Source organism: Lagenorhynchus albirostris, chromosome 14, assembly GCF_949774975.1.
Source record: "Lagenorhynchus albirostris chromosome 14, mLagAlb1.1, whole genome shotgun sequence".
Classification (NCBI taxonomy): Eukaryota; Metazoa; Chordata; class Mammalia; order Artiodactyla; family Delphinidae; genus Lagenorhynchus; species Lagenorhynchus albirostris.
The window spans coordinates 48,415,272-48,433,060 of record NC_083108.1 but is presented as its reverse complement, the minus strand read 5'-3'; the positions used below and the strand labels follow the sequence as shown (position 1 = coordinate 48,433,060).

The 17,789-nt window shown below is 47.4% G+C and overlaps 1 protein-coding gene across 8 annotated transcripts in view; it reads left to right on the top strand.

Annotated features, from left to right (window-relative positions):
- Positions 1-17,789, top strand: part of LAMA3 (laminin subunit alpha 3) — a 258,124-nt gene that overhangs the window by 226,858 nt on the left and 13,477 nt on the right. For 7 of the 8 annotated variants that reach the window (XM_060121896.1, XM_060121894.1, XM_060121895.1 and 4 more), the window contains 8 exons: positions 303-472; positions 4,406-4,589; positions 6,794-6,934; positions 9,320-9,479; positions 9,595-9,725; positions 11,609-11,702; positions 12,950-13,069; positions 14,073-14,832. In XM_060121896.1, coding sequence (XP_059977879.1) covers positions 303-472; positions 4,406-4,589; positions 6,794-6,934; positions 9,320-9,479; positions 9,595-9,725; positions 11,609-11,702; positions 12,950-13,069; positions 14,073-14,218 — 1,146 coding nt within the window. In that variant the 3' untranslated portion in view covers positions 14,219-14,832. Of the gene's footprint in view, positions 1-302; positions 473-4,405; positions 4,590-6,793; positions 6,935-9,319; positions 9,480-9,594; positions 9,726-11,608; positions 11,703-12,949; positions 13,070-14,072; positions 14,833-17,789 lie in introns of those variants that run through there. The other variant, XM_060121897.1, reaches the window with a different exon arrangement.

The following is a 17,789-nucleotide window of genomic DNA, read 5'->3' as shown; positions in this document are numbered from 1 at the left end:
ACTGGCTGTCTGTGTGGGCCTCAGTGCTGCTGGCCACCTGCTGGCCCTCCCGAGGGACACTGTGGTTCTTCTGAAGCTCCATGGAGGTGAGGTGCTCTGGGTATCCACTGGTCCCATGTATAGCAGACCTGTGTAGGATGGGAATAACATGCATCCTCCCCAAGGATGACTTCATCTCTATTGAATTCAGCTCTTAGGATCACGAGTCAAAACTGAGCAGGGCACTTAGCAAGACAGGCATTTCCCAGCTCTTGCCTCTGATAATCAGCTGTCCTGATTTTTTTTGTTTCTCTCCCACACAGCCATGGTGTGACACGCCAGCCGCCTCCCCAAGGAGCTTGAAGGTGAGGGGAGATGCCCAGTCTTGCCCACCGCTTCCAGAGGCCCAGGCCAGCCACGGAGCCCTCAGGTTTGGGGACAGTCCCACCAGCCACTTGCTATTCATGCTTCCCCAGGAGATGCTGAAACCCAGGTATCATTTCATTTTCCTGCCCCAAGCCAACTCAGAATCTGATTCTACCCTAGGGCAGGCTAGCCGGCACGACAGCAGGCACCTGTCACCAATGAAGGGGCACTACCACATTTGCAAAAAGAGGTGCTGGCCTACCTGAGACACACAGCCTGGGGGCCCGAGCCTGCTTCCTCCCCGCAACTGGGAGGCACACGTGACACGTGCTGCTCAGAGGCTGAAACGATCAGCTCGGCTCTGGTTTAGAATTGACGGTGTTCTAAAAATAAGGCTATTTCTTTCCAAAGGTGCTATTTGTTGCTATGCTAAATCACCTTCTCCTGCATTCTACAGTTAGAGGAAAATCATTCTTTTAGGAAGACTTGGTGTCAGATCCATCGTTTTTAGAGAATACGTTTGGATTTTTTGTGCTAACACGTTGCATCTCTTTTGGGGAGGAGGGAATAAGCAGAGAGATTAATTCTGTCAGAAAAAAAAAGTAGGAAAACAAGGCTTGTCATTTTCATGTGATTCGAAGGAGACATAAATAAAAAGGTGCCCAAAATTCCTTTACGACTTCTCTACAGAGGCAGAATGGCCCAGGGGTCCGAAAGACCTGGCTTTAAGACCTTGGCTTTCAATCCACCCACTCAGCCACTTGCTGGCTGCGTGGCCTCAGGCCACAGGCCAGTTCAGGTCCTGGGGATGCAGAGGTCAAGATGGGATCAGATGTGCAAAGGAGTTATTATTCCTGTGCAGAATAAAAGGGGGAGAGCAGGAGCTGGCAAGGAGAGCCTTCAGCTGAGACACAGGCCTGAGGCCTGTGAAAGGAGAGGGAAAGGCAGGTGTGGGTGGGACGAGCTCAGACAGCAGGGAAGCTCCAAGGGAGTCAGGCAGGCCGGTGGGCATCACAAGCGAAGATCACCCTGTAGAAGAGTCCAGTGTCGGGCACGACGGCCCGGCTCTAGTTCTGCCGCTGAGCTCGGTGCTTGGCAGGCGGTCACCTGTGTGCCACTGCGGTTCTGAGAGCATGCCAGTTGCGGGCTGCCAGGCCGCCAGGCCCCCGCAGCGGGGTCTCCTGAAGGGAACTCGGAGTGGCAGCTCCACGGCCAGCGCGGGCTGCTGTTCAACTTTTCTAAGCCTCAGCTTCCTCTCCATAAGCTTGGCATAATTATGCCTGTCTCACATGTTTTTGCAAATTGCCACACCTCTTCGAACCTCAGTTTTCTCATCAGTTAGGTGGGGTTGCTAATGTTTCCCTTGCAGGGAGGAGAGGTCGTTGCTTGTAATGAGCTGGCCCTTGGAGGTGCACTCAGTAAGCAAGTGCATATTCACACGCAGGTGTGAAGCCTGGAAAGGGGAGGGGCCGAGTTCTAAAGGAGACCCTCGGCCAGCTGCCGGCATCTCCAGTAGACCCGTGGAAAGTCTGGGGATCCCTGATTTGCCAAAACTGTGCTAGTCGGAGACAGACAGATGGCAGAAGCGGTGACCCTCTCAGCCCCTCCCGGGGCTTTTCCACTCCGCATCTCTGCTCTGTTGGTCATGCTGACCGTAATAACAGTCTCCCTGCAGATGCTGCCCACGCTGTCCTCTTCCCGGCCTCCCCACCCTCCAGCCCCCCTGCCTCTGCCCTCCCCCTCCCTCCGTGGCCCCTTTCTTACATCTTCTCTCTCAGCACATTCACTGTGGTGAGTTATCCGGCTTCTTCTGATGATTCGACCCCAGCATCTTCCTTCCTTCCTGAATTATATATAATAAATGGAAAAAGTAACATCCTTGAAGGAAAGCAGAAAAAAAAGAATCCTTAGTAAATATAATTTAAAAATTATTTTAGTCCCCAGTATTGTAGCAATCAGAGTATATTTTCAGGATGTTGCAAGATTTGGACTATTCTATTATTCTCATTCTGGTTTCTATTCTAGAGACTTTTGGCCTCTCCTGTAAAACCCTGTACCACTACTTTAACCTCTGGGTGAATGTATAAAAATGCTACTTTGCTCTCTGTCTTTCCCTCCTATCCTCCAGCAATAAAGACTCATAGCTACAGTGTCATATGCCAGGATTTGAAGCTACTGATGTCATTTTTGGGTGTTAGTTAGTCTTTTCTGAAAGAAAATTGCTTTAAGAAATAATTCTGGAAAGCAAATGTCAAGTCTAATAACCAAGCCCACACGTGTAAAGTGCTTTCATTCTGTAGCAAGTTCTACCATCCTCCTTAGATTGGCTAACCCTCGTATTCCAAACCTCCGCACTAATACACAGCTACACCAAGAGACATACTGAGCCGTGTCACCGTCGGCTTGGTTTAATTTCACAAATATAGATTTCTTTTGCCTTTTGAAGAACTGTACCCTCAAGGAAACTTGCATAGCTGTAGAATGAAAGTGCACGTCCGTGTTTGCTCAGCCTCACGGTATTAAAAAGCAAAGAGATGTAACAGTGTAATTATTTCTTCCACTTCCTGATTCTGCCTCTGCATCTTCCGTTTGCCATTTAATTCAATTCAGTAACTCTTTCTTGAGGGCCTCCTGTGTATCATGCACTGGGGATGCAGCTTTAAGCAGGGTAGACCCCGTACCTGCCCTCTGTCTGGTGTGCACTTGGACACGGACCACAAGGAATGGGTGATGACAGCCTTTTTTCTTTTCTTTTTTTGGCTGCGCCACGTGGCACGCGGAAACTTAGTTCCCCAACCAGGGATGGAACCCATGCCCCCTGCAGTGGTAGCGCAGAGTCTTAACCACTGGACCACCAGGGAAGTCCCTGATGATAGCCTATTGACACCCATATCTCCCATTACCTTTTCCCAGTACACTTTTAGGCACCCCCTCAGGGCACCTACACACCACAAACCACTCAAAGAACGAACCATCCATCGCTGCGTTCCCAGTGCCCACCATCGTGCCTTGTACATACGACCCACTCATTACATATTTGTTGAATGAACGAATAAATGGACGGATGGTTGGATGGATGTGAGTTTGCATAGAAAGCAAAGCTTGCTTAGCCACACGTACCTATGATATGTAACCATCATGCAAAGGAATATTAACTTTCACTCTCTGCTTTTACTGCGTGATGCTTGCCTAATTCCTGTTCCACCATAGAGGAGGTATTAAGGTCTGAGAAATGTTAAGGGTAGGTGGGAGAAGGTGGATCCGGACTCCTGTGCCACTGTGTTAAATATGTCTTACGGGAAGAAAATGCTTACCTGATGCTTAAATCAAATCCTTGTTATTCAGGTTGTCCCCCGACTTCTCCTCACAACCTTCCTCTCCCTGCATGTATACAAAGTAGAAAGCGTATTCACTGGGTTTAACAATCGAGGCTGCTCGGTGAAATAAGCCAGTTGCAAAAAAGACAAATACTGTGTGATTCCACTTCTATGAAGCACCTAGAATATTCAAATTGATAGAGGCAGAAAGCAGGATGGTGGTTACCAGGCGCTGAGGGGAGGAGAGAATGCAGAGTTGTTAATGTGTAGAGAGTTTCAGTTTTGCAAGATGAAAAGAGTTCCAGAGATTGGCTGCACAGCAACGTGAAGGTACTTAACACTACTGAACTGTACTCTTAAAAATGATTAAGATGGTAAACTTTATGTTTGGTATATTTTACCATAACTTTCTAAAATGTAGATTTTTTTTTTAAAGTAAGGCATCTTCCTTCTTGCCATGTGCTGGGACTTAACGCCACTAGCTGAGTTTGTCATAAAACTTCCTCTTATTTCCCAATACGGTAAGGAAATTATACAACAAAACTTTTAGCAGCTGAAATACAATGGCTTTTAAAACTTCCCAGAGAGACGGTCGTTTAATCAAGAAGTACCTTAGTTTATTCATTTAAATAAGGAGGTTGTAGGGTTTTGTTCCTCACTGTCTCTCCCAGCTATGGAGATCTGAAGAAACACTAAAAGCCTCTTATTTTCCTTCTTCGCCTTTTGCTTCCTTTTCCCCACAGGTCACAGTTTGCCGTGGACTTGCAGACAACGGCGTCCAGGGGGCTCGTGTTTTACACAGGCACTAAGAACTCCTTTATGGCTCTTTATCTTTCGAAAGGACGCCTGGTCTTTGCACTGGGGGCAGGAGGGAAACAACTGAAGCTCAAAAGCAAAGAGAAGTGCAGTGACGGGAAGTGGCACACGGTGAGAGCTGGGGCTGCCCTAGAGCCTCCGCTGGGGCCAAGTTCACTGCTGAATAGCTGAAGACGGGAGTCTCAGCGTTCTTCCCGGCAAGAGGGCACAAGTACTGGGAGAGCTCATGTGGTCAGAGGCACTGAGCGCCCCAGCGCCTCAGCCCCAGAGACTCCTGAACGCGCCATGTGTGGATGTCATCCTACATGCCGAGACGGGCTTTCCTCCCTGCTTCTTTACCCGCCGCCCCCAACCCCCCATGCACCTCCCTGGGCTGCACCACTCCCCTTGCCTTTTCCCACACTTTGCTCCCTGGACCATATCTCTCCTTCAGGACAGTTTCCAGTCTCCAGGCCCCCTGTGAATCTGGAATGCCTTCTCTGTAGCCCAGGTGTAATCACCCACATCCCTAGCATCTCAGCTCTTGCCTGAAGGCATCCCAGGGTGAAAGAAATACAGTTTAAGGCAAGAAGGGACCTACGTATTTTTGTTTTCTGACGAGGGAATTGGAACTCAGAAAACTTAAGTGACTTGACAAGTTACACTCACTCAGTCATTCAACAAATATGTAATAAGCTGCCATCCTGGAGCACATAAACAAAAAATCCCCAATATAATGTCAGCTCCTGCTTTGAGAAAATACTAAAGCAAGGTAAGGAAGTGGCCGAGTAGGGAGACTGTTTCAAATAGGACAGTAAAAGAAGGCCTCCTCCAAGAGATGACAATCATATAAAGTTATAGGAAGGATTTCCAGGCAGAGGGAACAGCAAGTACAAAGACCCTAAGTTAGGAGTTAGCTGAATGAACAGAACAGAAAGGATAAGAAGTGGGATTCAAGAGTGAGGCAGGGGGACTTCCCTGCTGGCACAGTGGTTAAGAACCCACCTGCCAATGCAGGGGACACAGGTTCGAGCCCTTGTCCAGGAAGATCCCACATGCCGCGGAGCAACTAAGCCCGTGCACCACAACTACTGAGCCTGTGCCCTAGAGCCCGTGAGCCACAACTACTGAAGCTCATACGCCTAGAGGCCATGCTGTGCAACAAGAGAAGCCACCGCAATGAGAAGCCAGCGCACCGCAATGAAGAGTAGCCCCTGCTCGCCACAACTAGAGAAAACCCATGCACAGCAACGAAGACCCAACGCAGCCAAAAATAACTTAATTAATTAATTTAAAAAAAGAGTGAGGTGCAGGCCCAGGTCATTTAAGCATTGAAGGCCAAGGAGAGGATTTGGGATTTTATTCTGAGTCTCTCTGAAGCTTTTAGAGAGTCTAAAACTAAAAAAGCATTACACAAACAGATTGATATTTTCAAAACCCTCTTTAGCTAAAGTGTCTAAAAGGGAGTAAAAATAGAAGTAAGTAGACCAGATGGATGCTATTGCGTTTGGTTCAAGAGGCTGAGGTAGAGGGGGAGAGAGTAGACCACCCAGGATGTGTTCTAAAGGCAGAGCCAAGAGGTTTGGCTGATGGAAAGAGAGGAGTCAACATCAAGTCCTGTGATTTTGGACCAGTGATTGGGTCAATAGTGGAAGCTTTGCTGAGAGGGAGAAGATGGGCAGGAGGTAGGTGTTGCTAGGCAGGAGTGGGAACTCTGTTGTCAACATCCTGCGGTTGAGCTGCCTATCAGACCTTTAAGCCCAGGTGTCAGTAGATAGTAGAGGCCAGAGGTCACAGCTGGGCATCTACACTGGGGAGTCATTTGTGAATAGTCTCGTAGCCATGAGGTGGCAGAGTCCACACCAGAGCCCAGGGATCCTGACTTTTAGCAAAGAGTTTAAAACACTTGATCCTCTTGTTGGGAGAGGAGTAGCCATTGGCCCCTTGCTCCAGGACCCCTGCTCAGAGGAGCATGTGGCTTTCTCCCGTCTCAGCTCTGCACACTCTCTTCCTTCCTCTCTGTTGCATGGATGTATGTTTATTTATGATCCTTTGGTTCTTCAGTTATTTATCTTTTGTATAAGTTTCCAGTCACATATATTTCTGTTTACTTTTGAGAAATCTTTTTTTAGTTCATGTTTTAAGCTCACTCTGTTTAATATCTGACATAATCTCACAAAATGATGATGATGATACTGTGGTGAAAACTCTGATTTTTCAAAGCTACTTGAAGGGACAGAAAAACTTAAAAAAAAAATTTCCTGTGACCACTAATAAACTACAATGCCAGTTGTCAAAGGTAAGAATACGATTAACGTATTTTCTTTATCCTTAAGGTGGCATTTGGGCAAGATGGAGAAAGGGGGCGCTTGGTTGTGGATGGTCTGAGGGCCCGGGAGGGAAGTTTGCCCGGAAATTCCACCATCAGCCTCAGAGCACCAGTTTACCTGGGATCGTCTCCTTCAGGGAAACCAAAGGTAAATGGTTATGCTTCAGAGCCACAGATAAGAACAAGTCACCCTATAAACTTTATAATTATACCATACATTCAAGGATATCAAAATACTTTATTTTAATAACTGAATCTGTATTTTAATGTTATTTGGTGACTGAAATAAAATTATCTCAAGAACCAAACTTGGGGAAAATTTGGGTTAAGGAGAAAGTCACAAGTCTGTCTGTCCCCAAGAAGGAGGGGTGTGTACCAGGATTTTTCAGGTTCAAAGGCTCCGATGGGACCGTGGCCCCAGGGTGGCGTTCTGTGGGTGCCCTCCCCCTGTCTTCTCCACGTGGCCAGAGGGCTCACTGCCCCTGATTACTTGGGGTGGCTGAACCTGCCTGTCACTCTTCTCCCAGATCTGCCTTTTTTGCACACAAAGTGAAGATGGCCCGTCAACAGCTCCGGCCCAGGAACTGTCCTCCTCCAAATGTGCTGCCAGGCGCTGAGCCCCTCCTGCCCCTTCCCACTCCGCTGGTGCCCATTCTGGTGTGATGTGTGCTAGCAGCTGGGGGGAAGGGCCGAGACTCAAATCTGGGCCAGAAATGGACGTAATCAAAGCAGGTCACTTCTGCCAGCGTGGAGTCTAGGCGGTCAGGCTAACGTGGCCTTGACCTTGGTATCTCCACAGGACTCAGCCTGGCCCACTTGAGTTTTGCACTGTGGTTTGGGCCAAAGCCCCAGCAAGTCAAAGTACTGTTTTACTTTGTTGTATGTAATAACTTTTATATATGTATCATAAATAATATATAACATGATATAGTATATGTATTATGGTATCTAATACATATATAACATATTAATAATTGCTAAAGAGGATACTCAGTGTTTGCTTTTCTGCAACCTCTGTACCTTTTTCCCTCTCAGAGAAATCACAGGATGGGGTAGTGACTCAGGGGCACAATTTGGGTGCTTTTTTTTTTTTTTTCCTGTGGTACGCGGGCCTCTCACTGCTGTGGCCTCTCCCGTTGCGGAGCACAGCCTCCGGATGCGCAGGCTCAGCGGCCATGGCTCACGGGCCCAGCCGCTCCGCGGCATGTGGGATCTTCCCGGACCGGGGCACGAACCCACGTCCCCTGCATCGGCAGGCGGACTCTCAACCACTGTGCCACCAGGGAAGCCCTGGGTGCTCTTTTGACTTGGGTAAATCACACTCAACATCCTAAAATCTGAGACAATCAGTAGCACCCCATTTACAACATCCTTTACCAGCAAGGTCCTATTCGCAGCCTTCCTTCAACCTGAGGGTGCAAACCACCGAATACCCTCCTCCATTTCCTTTCAAAGGGCAGGCAACATCCAATCAGCCAGTGGCTGCCTCCAAATACCAAAACCTGCAGCCAGTCTTTGGTGATTCCGTGTTAGGTTATGGCCTGAACTGGAGAGCCTGAGCGTGGTGTCAGATACAGACTCTTTGTTATACATGATGGCAAATCTGAAGAAACTAACATTTCTTAGGGGCCCCAATCAGTACTTTGTTGTTGACACTGACACCACATGCACCTATAATACCACTAGATTCCCTTAAAATTACCATGTCTTGCATCCGTCGTGTAGGATTCCAGAGTCCTAAAGGCATTTACTCCAGAAGAGAGTAGAGGGATTTTATTCAGTGATTTTATTAACTTTTTTGAGAATTTCATGAAAGTTATAGCCCCTTTCTCCAGGAAAATACACAGACATCCGGTATATAATTTAAGGGGTCAGAGAACCCCAGAAGCTCGTCCCTGAGCCCCAGGTGAGGAGCCCTTGTTTCAGGCCAGCTTTTGGCAGCCGTGGGGGCTCCACGCAACCCCCCTGATCCCGCACCCGGTGTCTGATCTTGACCCTGTGGCATTCGTGATTTGTTGATGGTACACTGGGCCCAACAGCATAGGGAGCTTTCTTACCCTTCATTATTTTAGGAATGTTTTGGCCTCGTTTTTCAGCCGGCCGCCCTGCATTAAGCTATCACACGGGCTCATGAAACCCTAAGAAGTATTTCGTACTTGCAAAGAGACGGTGAGATCTGTGAACAGCAAGGTGGCAATTTCCCCTGTTGCAGCTCTGACTGTGGCCCAGGGTCAAGTCACCCTCTGTATTCTTGTTTCCACGCTAGGTTGCCATCTCCACTGCCCCTGCCCTTGGTTTGGTGGTACATTCAAACTTCGACCACCCACCAAACACCTGGTATCTGGGTTTTCTGGCACTGTGGAGGGAGCCAAAATGGAGCCAGTCAGGCCCACCTGACCCTTGGAAGCAGGATGGATGAATCCCCCTCCTTCCTCCTCTTTTGGACAACTGCCCCTGCCCTTAACCTTCGCTGTGCATGGATTTCTGGGAGTTGTGGGTAATACAGTTTGCTTTCTCTTCTGCTTGGTTGCAGACCCTCCCCCAAAACAGCTTTGTGGGATGCCTGAGGAACTTTCAGTTGGATTTGAAACCCCTGGACACCGCTTCTGCAAGCTTTGGGGTGTCTCCCTGCTTGGATGGCTCTTTGGAGAAAGGCATCTATTTTTCTCAAGAAGGAGGTCATGTCATCCTAGGTAAGGAGCAGTTTGGAAGGCTTTATATCTTTATAGCTTTGATTCTGAAGAACTCTTATCCTTTTTTTGGAATTATGATGTTTAAACTATTATTTGTTTGTTTTTGTTTTGAAAGCCAACTCCGTGCTTTTGGGGCCAGAATTTAAGCTTGTTTTCAGCATTCGCCCGAGAAGTCTCACTGGAATTCTAATTCACGTCGGAAGTCAACCCGGGGAGCACTTATCTGTTTATATGGAGGCAGGAAAGGTGTGTAGCTGTCGGATGACATGGGAAGGGTGTGTGAATTTATATTAGAACCAGATTCCACTTCTGGAGACCATGGTAGGTGGAGTTACGGTAGAGAGTGGAATCCAATCTTATATTTAAGAGGCCTGACTTCAGGGCTAACTTACCCTTTTCCTTAAGTAATTTGGTCATCATGTTTTCTGTTCTTCATCTTTTAAATTGGGCAAATTCAAACAAGCTGGGCTGAATTCCGGCTCCACCACTTAGTTATAGGGCTCTCGGGAAGTTACCTAACCTCTCTCTGACTCAATTTCTTTATCTTTAAAATGTGGAGAATGATGCTTATATTTAAGGGCTTTTGTCAAGAGAGGAGAAGCTGCCATATACTCAGTAAATGTTCATTTTTCTCACCTCCCCTTCATCCCTGTCACACCTCTACTTTTATTTGTTTTATTTTATATGAACATTTATCAGTAAATGTTCATTTTTCTCACCTCCCCTTCACCCTTGTCACACCTCTACTTTTATTTATAAGGGCAGCACCAGAGTTCATGGGATGGATTTTCTCACCAGCCATCTACACCATGTCACACCCTTGCCCATGCCCCACATCCGCTGGGTCAGTTTCAGATTCCCTTTATCCTCTCTACACAGCTCACCAAGCCCTTCTGGTCTCTGCAGGCAAGCCGGCCACAGGGTCTCCACCCAGCCTTCCTTTAGCTTTTCATGGCTTCCTTCTTCAGCCATGTGCTTCTGCTGCTCCATCTTTCCCATTGCTCACAGGCCTACTCAATATCTTATGTTCACCACCCACTTTTAATCTCTTTCCTTTGCAAAACAATCTCTTTCAAACCAAATCCTTCCAGGAAGCCTCTCTTAGTTAAGGCCTTAAAGCAAAGATTGATAATATAGCATTTTCTTTTACCTTTATCCTTCCAGTTTACTGAATGTGAGGGAAAACTCTCAGAATAAAATACAGTAGTCAGAACTCTTGGACACTTTTTAGTTAAGTTACAGCTTTAAGTCTGAGCAGGCCTCTTGCGGGCCCAAGAAGCAAGGAACTACGCTTAACGGTGGTTCAGACAAAGCTGGCTTTTCAGGGGAGGGGTTGGGGAGCATCTTTGGTGAGAGCTTCTGGATAGGAAATACTCCCCCCAACACGAAATCAAGACCTGATAACCTTCCTAACAGCTGTGACACTGTTTAGCTTGAAAATTGCCCGAGAAAAGGCTGCACTGTCTGCTTACATGCAAATTAGATGTAAATTACTTATCAACAGGCTGATTTTAGCCTTCTCATTTCATTGACCTTGATTCAGCCCCTGGAGAATCCTGGCCCAGAGTGGGAATGCGGGATTCTGCACAACAGCACGTTGAGTGCCTGACCCCTGACACGTGCCCAGTGCAAACTCAGTCAGTCAGCTTGCTGAATTCCTTGGACGAGACCCCTCTTTAAGTCCTGCGTTCGTGGAATTATTATAATTGGCTGCCCCTTGCAGCCGGGTATAGGCCTCAGACAACGTTTTTGCCTTCCAAATTGTACACGTCCTCCTAAACAGAGCTACTGTCACATGCTAATAACTAAGGCAGACCTTCGATGCTAATCAGTAACCTTTGAGTCAGGCCTGATGGGACCGGGGTAGGGAGTCAGTGGGAAAGGCTCCTTACCTTTGGCAGTAACTTCAGGCCAGGCCCTGGGTTTGCAGCTCACTTGCCTGGAAAGGGGTGCAACAGAGAGATTCCTGCAAAGCCTTTGTCCCTCTATGGTCACCTGGTGCGGGAGGGTGTACCCATGTTTCAAGTGCTCCTGGGCGGTCAGGGTGCAAGGGCTGGGAAGGAAAGATGGCAGGAAGTGGGCCCCACCTGCCTTTCTGAAGGAAATAGGAAAATGCATGTGTGTTCCAGGTCACGGCCTCTGTGGGCAGCGAGGCAGGTGGGATCCTGACATCGGTCACACCAAAGCAATCTCTGTGTGATGGACAGTGGCACTCGGTGACAGGTATGACGTCCAGTAGCCTATTGTTCACAGACTGAAACAGTCTCCCTTCCATCTGGACTCGAACATCCCAAACGCTCCCTCAGTTCATCCATCCATTAGCATCTGACCAGGTTCAGCCCACCAGGTTAAGGTGCTGGGAACATGTCTATTCTCAACTCCAGTCGTATTTATGTAATTCACGGCTCCAGTTCTCCATAACACACTGAGTTTTTTTTTTGCGGGGTGGGGGGGCGGTGTGGAACCCAGCAAACTGATAAGCTATGTTTGTTTTCAAGGTAGCATAACACTGTGATTGAGATTTTGCCTCTGAAGTCAAAGAGAACAGAGGTCAGGTCTCAGTTCCAGCTCTGTGAGACCTTGGGCAAGCTACTTAATTTCTCTTTATCTTTAGTTTTCTCATCTGTACAACGGAGGTAAAAATAGTGTACACCTCCCAAGGTTGTGAAAATTAATGGGATAATGAGTGTGAAGTGCTTAGCAGTGTCCAGTACGTCCTAAGTGCTCAGTAAATGTTTGCTCTTACTATAGGTAAAGTTCATTGTTGGGTTATTTTTTTCAACAACATTTAATATTAATGCCAAGGATTTAGACAAACCACTTGACGGGGAGCAGGCGTAAACTCTCAAGTCGAATCTGCTATTTTAGGAATAACTTGAGCATACAAGTTTGGAGATATATTAACCTGTATTGGCTAAAATATCTTTTGTTAAAAGTAGCTGCCTCTTGGCTAATTTGAAAGCTAACTGCATTGCAGTTGGTTAAGATTGTTGACGCTGGAGGAGTTTTATTTGGGAGGGTCAAAAGCCACTGTCTTTGGAGTCCGTTTTCAGCAGTCAGTCAGTGTCTTCTTGGAAAGAACCAGAGATCACGTGAAATAAGCACTGGCCTCTGGAGACAGGAAACCAGGGCTTGAATCCCAACTTGTTTAATTTATAACCAAGCCATGTTGCCAAGCTCCTCCATGATGGAGGGTCAGTCTCTTATCTGAGAAACGAGAGTGATGATATCTTTCTCACAGATTCATTTTAAGATTAAATTCTGTAATATACGTGGAAGCACCTAAACAGCACCTGGTGGGGAGAAATTAGTTGAATTTGTGCTTAGGTTGATGGAATTCCTGCGAGCCGTGCTCCCTCAGGTCCAACAGGAGTGAGTGAGAAAGAAGCCGATGATGATGCCCGGTGTAGACATTATACAGTGGGCAGGGCTCTCAGGTGATAGACCTGACCTGCTTTCCTTCCCTGCAGTCACCATAAAACAGCACATCCTGCACCTGAAACTGGACGCAGACCATAGTTCCACCGCTGGACGGCACCCCGTCCCCACTGCCCGCACGCAGGAGCATCTGCACATTGGCGGTGTCCCAGGTAACTCCTGTGCTGACTTCTACACCCATGTTGTCCCACGTCAACTCTTAACGTCTCCATCATAACCCGTGGGTGGGGGCATCACATTCGTTGGGATATCAGCAGGGGCAGCCGTTGGCTGGACCGTGGAGACAGTGAGACTCTTTCTCCAGCTTGTGGGGAAACCGGACTGCCAGCAACAGAACGTTTCCCAGCAGCCCAGGCCACGTGGCTGCTGCTTCCACTTGTCCCAAGCCTATAATTTTTTTTTTCTTTCTTTTTTTTTGCGGTACGCGGGCCTCTCACTGTTGTGGCCTCTCCCGCTGCGGAGCACAGGCTCCGGACGCGCAGACTCAGCGGCCATGGCTCACGGGCCCAGCCGCTCCGCAGCATGTGGGATCTTCCCGGACCGGGGCACGAACCCGCGTCCCCTGAATCGGCAGGCGGACTCCCAACCACTGCGCCACCAGGGAAGCCCCCCAAGCCTATAATTTATAAGCCTCTCCTAAGAGCCTGCATGAACCTAGAAGCCTGATATCACAAAGAATCAGAAAAGGGCCTGAGAAACTGGTCTCCCCCCTCCAGGCACTTAGTTATGGTGACTTATGAAGCTGTGTGGAGCCAGAATGGGGGAATCAGGCAGGGTGATCAGAGTCAGGTGAATCAGAGTCAAGTTCAAGACTGGAATTTTGCCTGGAAAGAGCCTTGTCAGCCTTCATTGATTTATGTGCCTCCAAATGGTCTGGTGGTTAATTTTATAGGTCTTCCATGACCCATGAAAAGCACTAGAGTTCAGAGTCATTATCTATTGATTTGGGCTGTGGAATCTCCTTCTCTGAAGGATGTGCAAAGTAGCCTTGTGCTTTCACAGCAGGGGCTGTGCTGGGTGCCTGCTTAAAGCAGGAGAGGACTGGGTGGACTGAGAGCCTGGGTCCCTTTAGCTCTAATAAGACCGTTTCTTAACGGAGTGCGTCCACTTGACAGTATGAGTGAGCCATCGAATGCCTCTCCTTTTGTCTTTCAGCTAATTTGAAAACCCTGAAGCTTCCCGTGTGGAGATCCTTTTTTGGCTGCCTGAAGAATATTCAAGTCAACCACATTCCTGTCCCTGTCACTGAAGCTGCAGAAGTTCGGGGGACTGTCAGTCTGAATGGCTGTCCTGACCACTAACTCAAACCCATCACAAGGCAGGGAAGTTCACCTCCGGAAGCACTGATTACCCAACACCCCTCCCTCTCCCCTCTCAAGGTCGTTCTGACTTAAGACACCATCCCGATGGGTTTATTAGCAAATCTCATTTTTAATTCCAACCACACATACCCATCATTTTGGCATTCAGTGCTACATATCTATTTTACATAAAAATCCCATTTCTTGAAGAGGATGAACAAATCCTTACATGCTTCTGGTAATATCACTTTCCACTAAAAGTTTGATGTCTTTTAAAGAACACTGTTTTCCACTTGTTAAAAAAAATAAATATCTTTCAAAGCACTTTAAAAATACAAAAATTTTACATGTGTTAAGATGTTATAATTTATGGGGTTAAATAAATGCAGTGTACTCTTCAAATTATGATGTTTTATTAACATAAAACGATTGGCTTGCTGGTCATTTTTAATTGTATTAATTCTTCAGCACCTGTTCAATGTGCCACGTACAACGCAGTTTTCTACAAATAATCACCAAGCACATGCTGGTGAGGTACTGTGTGTGCTCAGTGTTGGATCTACAGTCGAGGAATATGCACTCCAATCGGGGAGACACATACTGTTCATAAAATAGTAAGTAACAAACTGAATAAATGAACCTGTAACTCCACTTGGCTTCCCACGTACAGTCTGCTGCCAACCAAGTCTAGATTATGATTATCAATTCCTTGAGGGCAAAAACTGTCTAGTAGAGGAGCTGAGATGAATGTACTGTATATACTATAATTAAAGCTTTGCATGAGAGGCTAACAGAAGTCAATGGGAAGTAGGAATCTAGTTTTATCTACAAAATAATGAACCATGTACTAGACCAATATTATTACCCAGCACCACTCTCACTAGCAAAGAAGGCTATGCAAGCACTTCTGTATCTCCTGCATAGTATTTGCTCATCAGGACTAAAACAATTCTAAAATTTGGATATAGTAATCCTATGTGGTATCCTTACAGCTACCTGCCCTCCGCCTCTGAAACTGAGGCATGTTCCCTTCAAGCCAGTGCTCTTTTATGGCCCTCACACTGCCGTCCCGTGGGCATGCTTTCTACCTGCCATACCTATGCAAACATGAACCGTTCTCCTGGAGAGGTAGCACGGTCCCCATCGCAGGGGGTATTCAACAGAGGCTGGCTGGTGGGCTGTAGGGATGCTATGCTGGGTCAGAGGCTGAATTTCATGACCTTAAGTCATGTGCTTTCCAAAAACATTGATTTTCAAATGAAAATTCAACCAGGTGATGACCATCCAGACCCTGAGTCTGCGTGAGGCACATCCATTTCACCTGCCTTTGGCAGGTCTACACTAAATGGCTGATTCTCGCTTCTGGGTTCCTGGTGTTGACTTAAGTGAATCTACAAAGTTATTCATTAGTACTTCCCAGATTCATTTTGAAGGGGCAGTTAAGTCTTCATTAATACCACTGCTCTTCCCTCCATTTTATGGTAGCTGAAAGAACAGCTGTCCATCTGCATTTGCTGAATATAATCCCAGCCACCAGAAAGCAGCAGAGGGTGTCACAGATGGAGTTTGAGACCCAGAGCCCTCAGCGTGGCTCTTCTCAGATTGTAAATGTCTGCTCTCTGAAAGGAATGCTACAGCTCCTCACCTGGACCCTCACGGGAAATATGGGTAAACTGTGAAGTGCATATAAGAATCATCGCTATTGTCTTCCTCCTGGCTCACAGCCTATCACAAATTGGGCTGACCTTGGGGTGAGAGGCCTAGGGGTCAGCAGGATCACCGGTGGTTGACCCTGACCCGTTCATGACGCCTCCACGGTTGGTGTCATTCTGGTCCAGGCGAGTGGGGCCTGGATTGTGAGAAAATCAACTCACATGTCCCGAGGTGACAGTCACTTCAGGGGCACCCAGGGACTATGGAGCAATCGTGTGCCTTCGTGGGCTGCCTCCTTCACCTCTTGACCTCATTCCTCAGGATGTAGGGAGGTTGGGTTTTTGCCACACTCATGATGACCCCATGTCAGAGGATGGCGGCCCCGGGCAGGACATGCTGACCTTCCCATCCTCCCAGAAAGGAAGTCACCTCACTTCCCCACAGGGAGCTTTGAGTCAGCGCCTTTCTCCCTCCCACCAACCCTGCCCAATGCTGCCCTGTAAAGAACCCCAAACCCCAACTTCTGCCATTCCCACCACATTCACTCCCCTCTCTTCCAGCTCCCCAGTTCTCTTTTTACTAATTCCAACTTTGGGTGGGTCCATGCTAGCCCCAGAAAGGCCAGGTTCTCTCTCAGGAATGAGAACTTAAAGCCAGCATATGAGTGGAACCATTTTCAAATAACATTATGATATTGAATACAAATGGTATAAATATGGGTTATAGAAAAATTATAAAATCACCCATAATCTCATCACTCAGAATTCTATTTGAATTTGGTTATATGTTATTCGATTCTAAATGCATGTATATTTCCTTACAAAATGACAATTATACTGTAAATATTATTTTTATGTTTTTTAAAACTATATGGTGTTTCCCAAGTCTTTGTGGAACATTCCATCAGATGAATTTATTATAATATATTTAACTAACCTCCAATTATTAGGCAATGGGTCATTTCAAATTTTTGCAATTATAAGCAACACCAGAATGAATAAGTCCTGGAATGTAAACTTACTTATTTTCTTAGGATAAATTCTTAGAAATAAAACTACTAAGTCAAAATACATGAACCTTTTTGTTTGTTTTTGGGTTTTTTTGCGGCACACGGGCCTCTCACCGCTGTGGCCTCTCCCGTTGCGGAGCACAGGCTCCGGACGCGCAGGCTCAGCGGCCATGGCCCACGGGCCCAGCCGCTCCGCGGCATGAGGGATCTTCCCGGACCGGGGCACGAACCCGTGTCCCCTGCATCGGCAGGCGGACTCTCAACCACCGCGCGACCGGGGAAGCCCTACATGAACCTTTTTATATTTGTTGTTAGCTATTGTCAAATTGCTTCCTAAAAGGTTCTATCCCCTTACATTCAAATCTTTTTTTAACTGACTTTAGCCCCTGACATCACTAAATACAAACTCACCAAGATCAGCTCATGGTCTTCAAAGCAGGGAGCAGTGTTTGGATCATGTCAGCTCACAGGGATCCACCATGCTCAAGGCCCATCTGAGCTAAATGCACACCACCTGGAAATGCAGGGGCAGCTGATGGGCTTTGACAGGTGATTCCGCAAAACGCCTTAAGGGAGGGAGCAGTTCAGTCCTTCCGGAAAGGAGCAAGGCACTCCTCGGAGGCTTGGAAGAGTGGACTGTGCTCCCTGGTCGGCCGCCAAGCCTCAGCCGTAGCAGCTTCTTCCTCCTTCATCTTGTAAGTTTGCTTTCTTTGTGATTGAAACGTTCATAAGGATTTGCTCAGGCAAAATTTCCAGGACAAAAGCTCGAGTCCCCATCCCTCCCATCACCGTGCCCCCCAATAGACATCCAAAACAGGAGCTTGTTGGGCTTCCCTGGTGGCGCAGTGGTTGAGAATCCGCCTGACGATGCAGGGGACACGGGTTCGTGCCCCGCTTCCGCGAAAATCC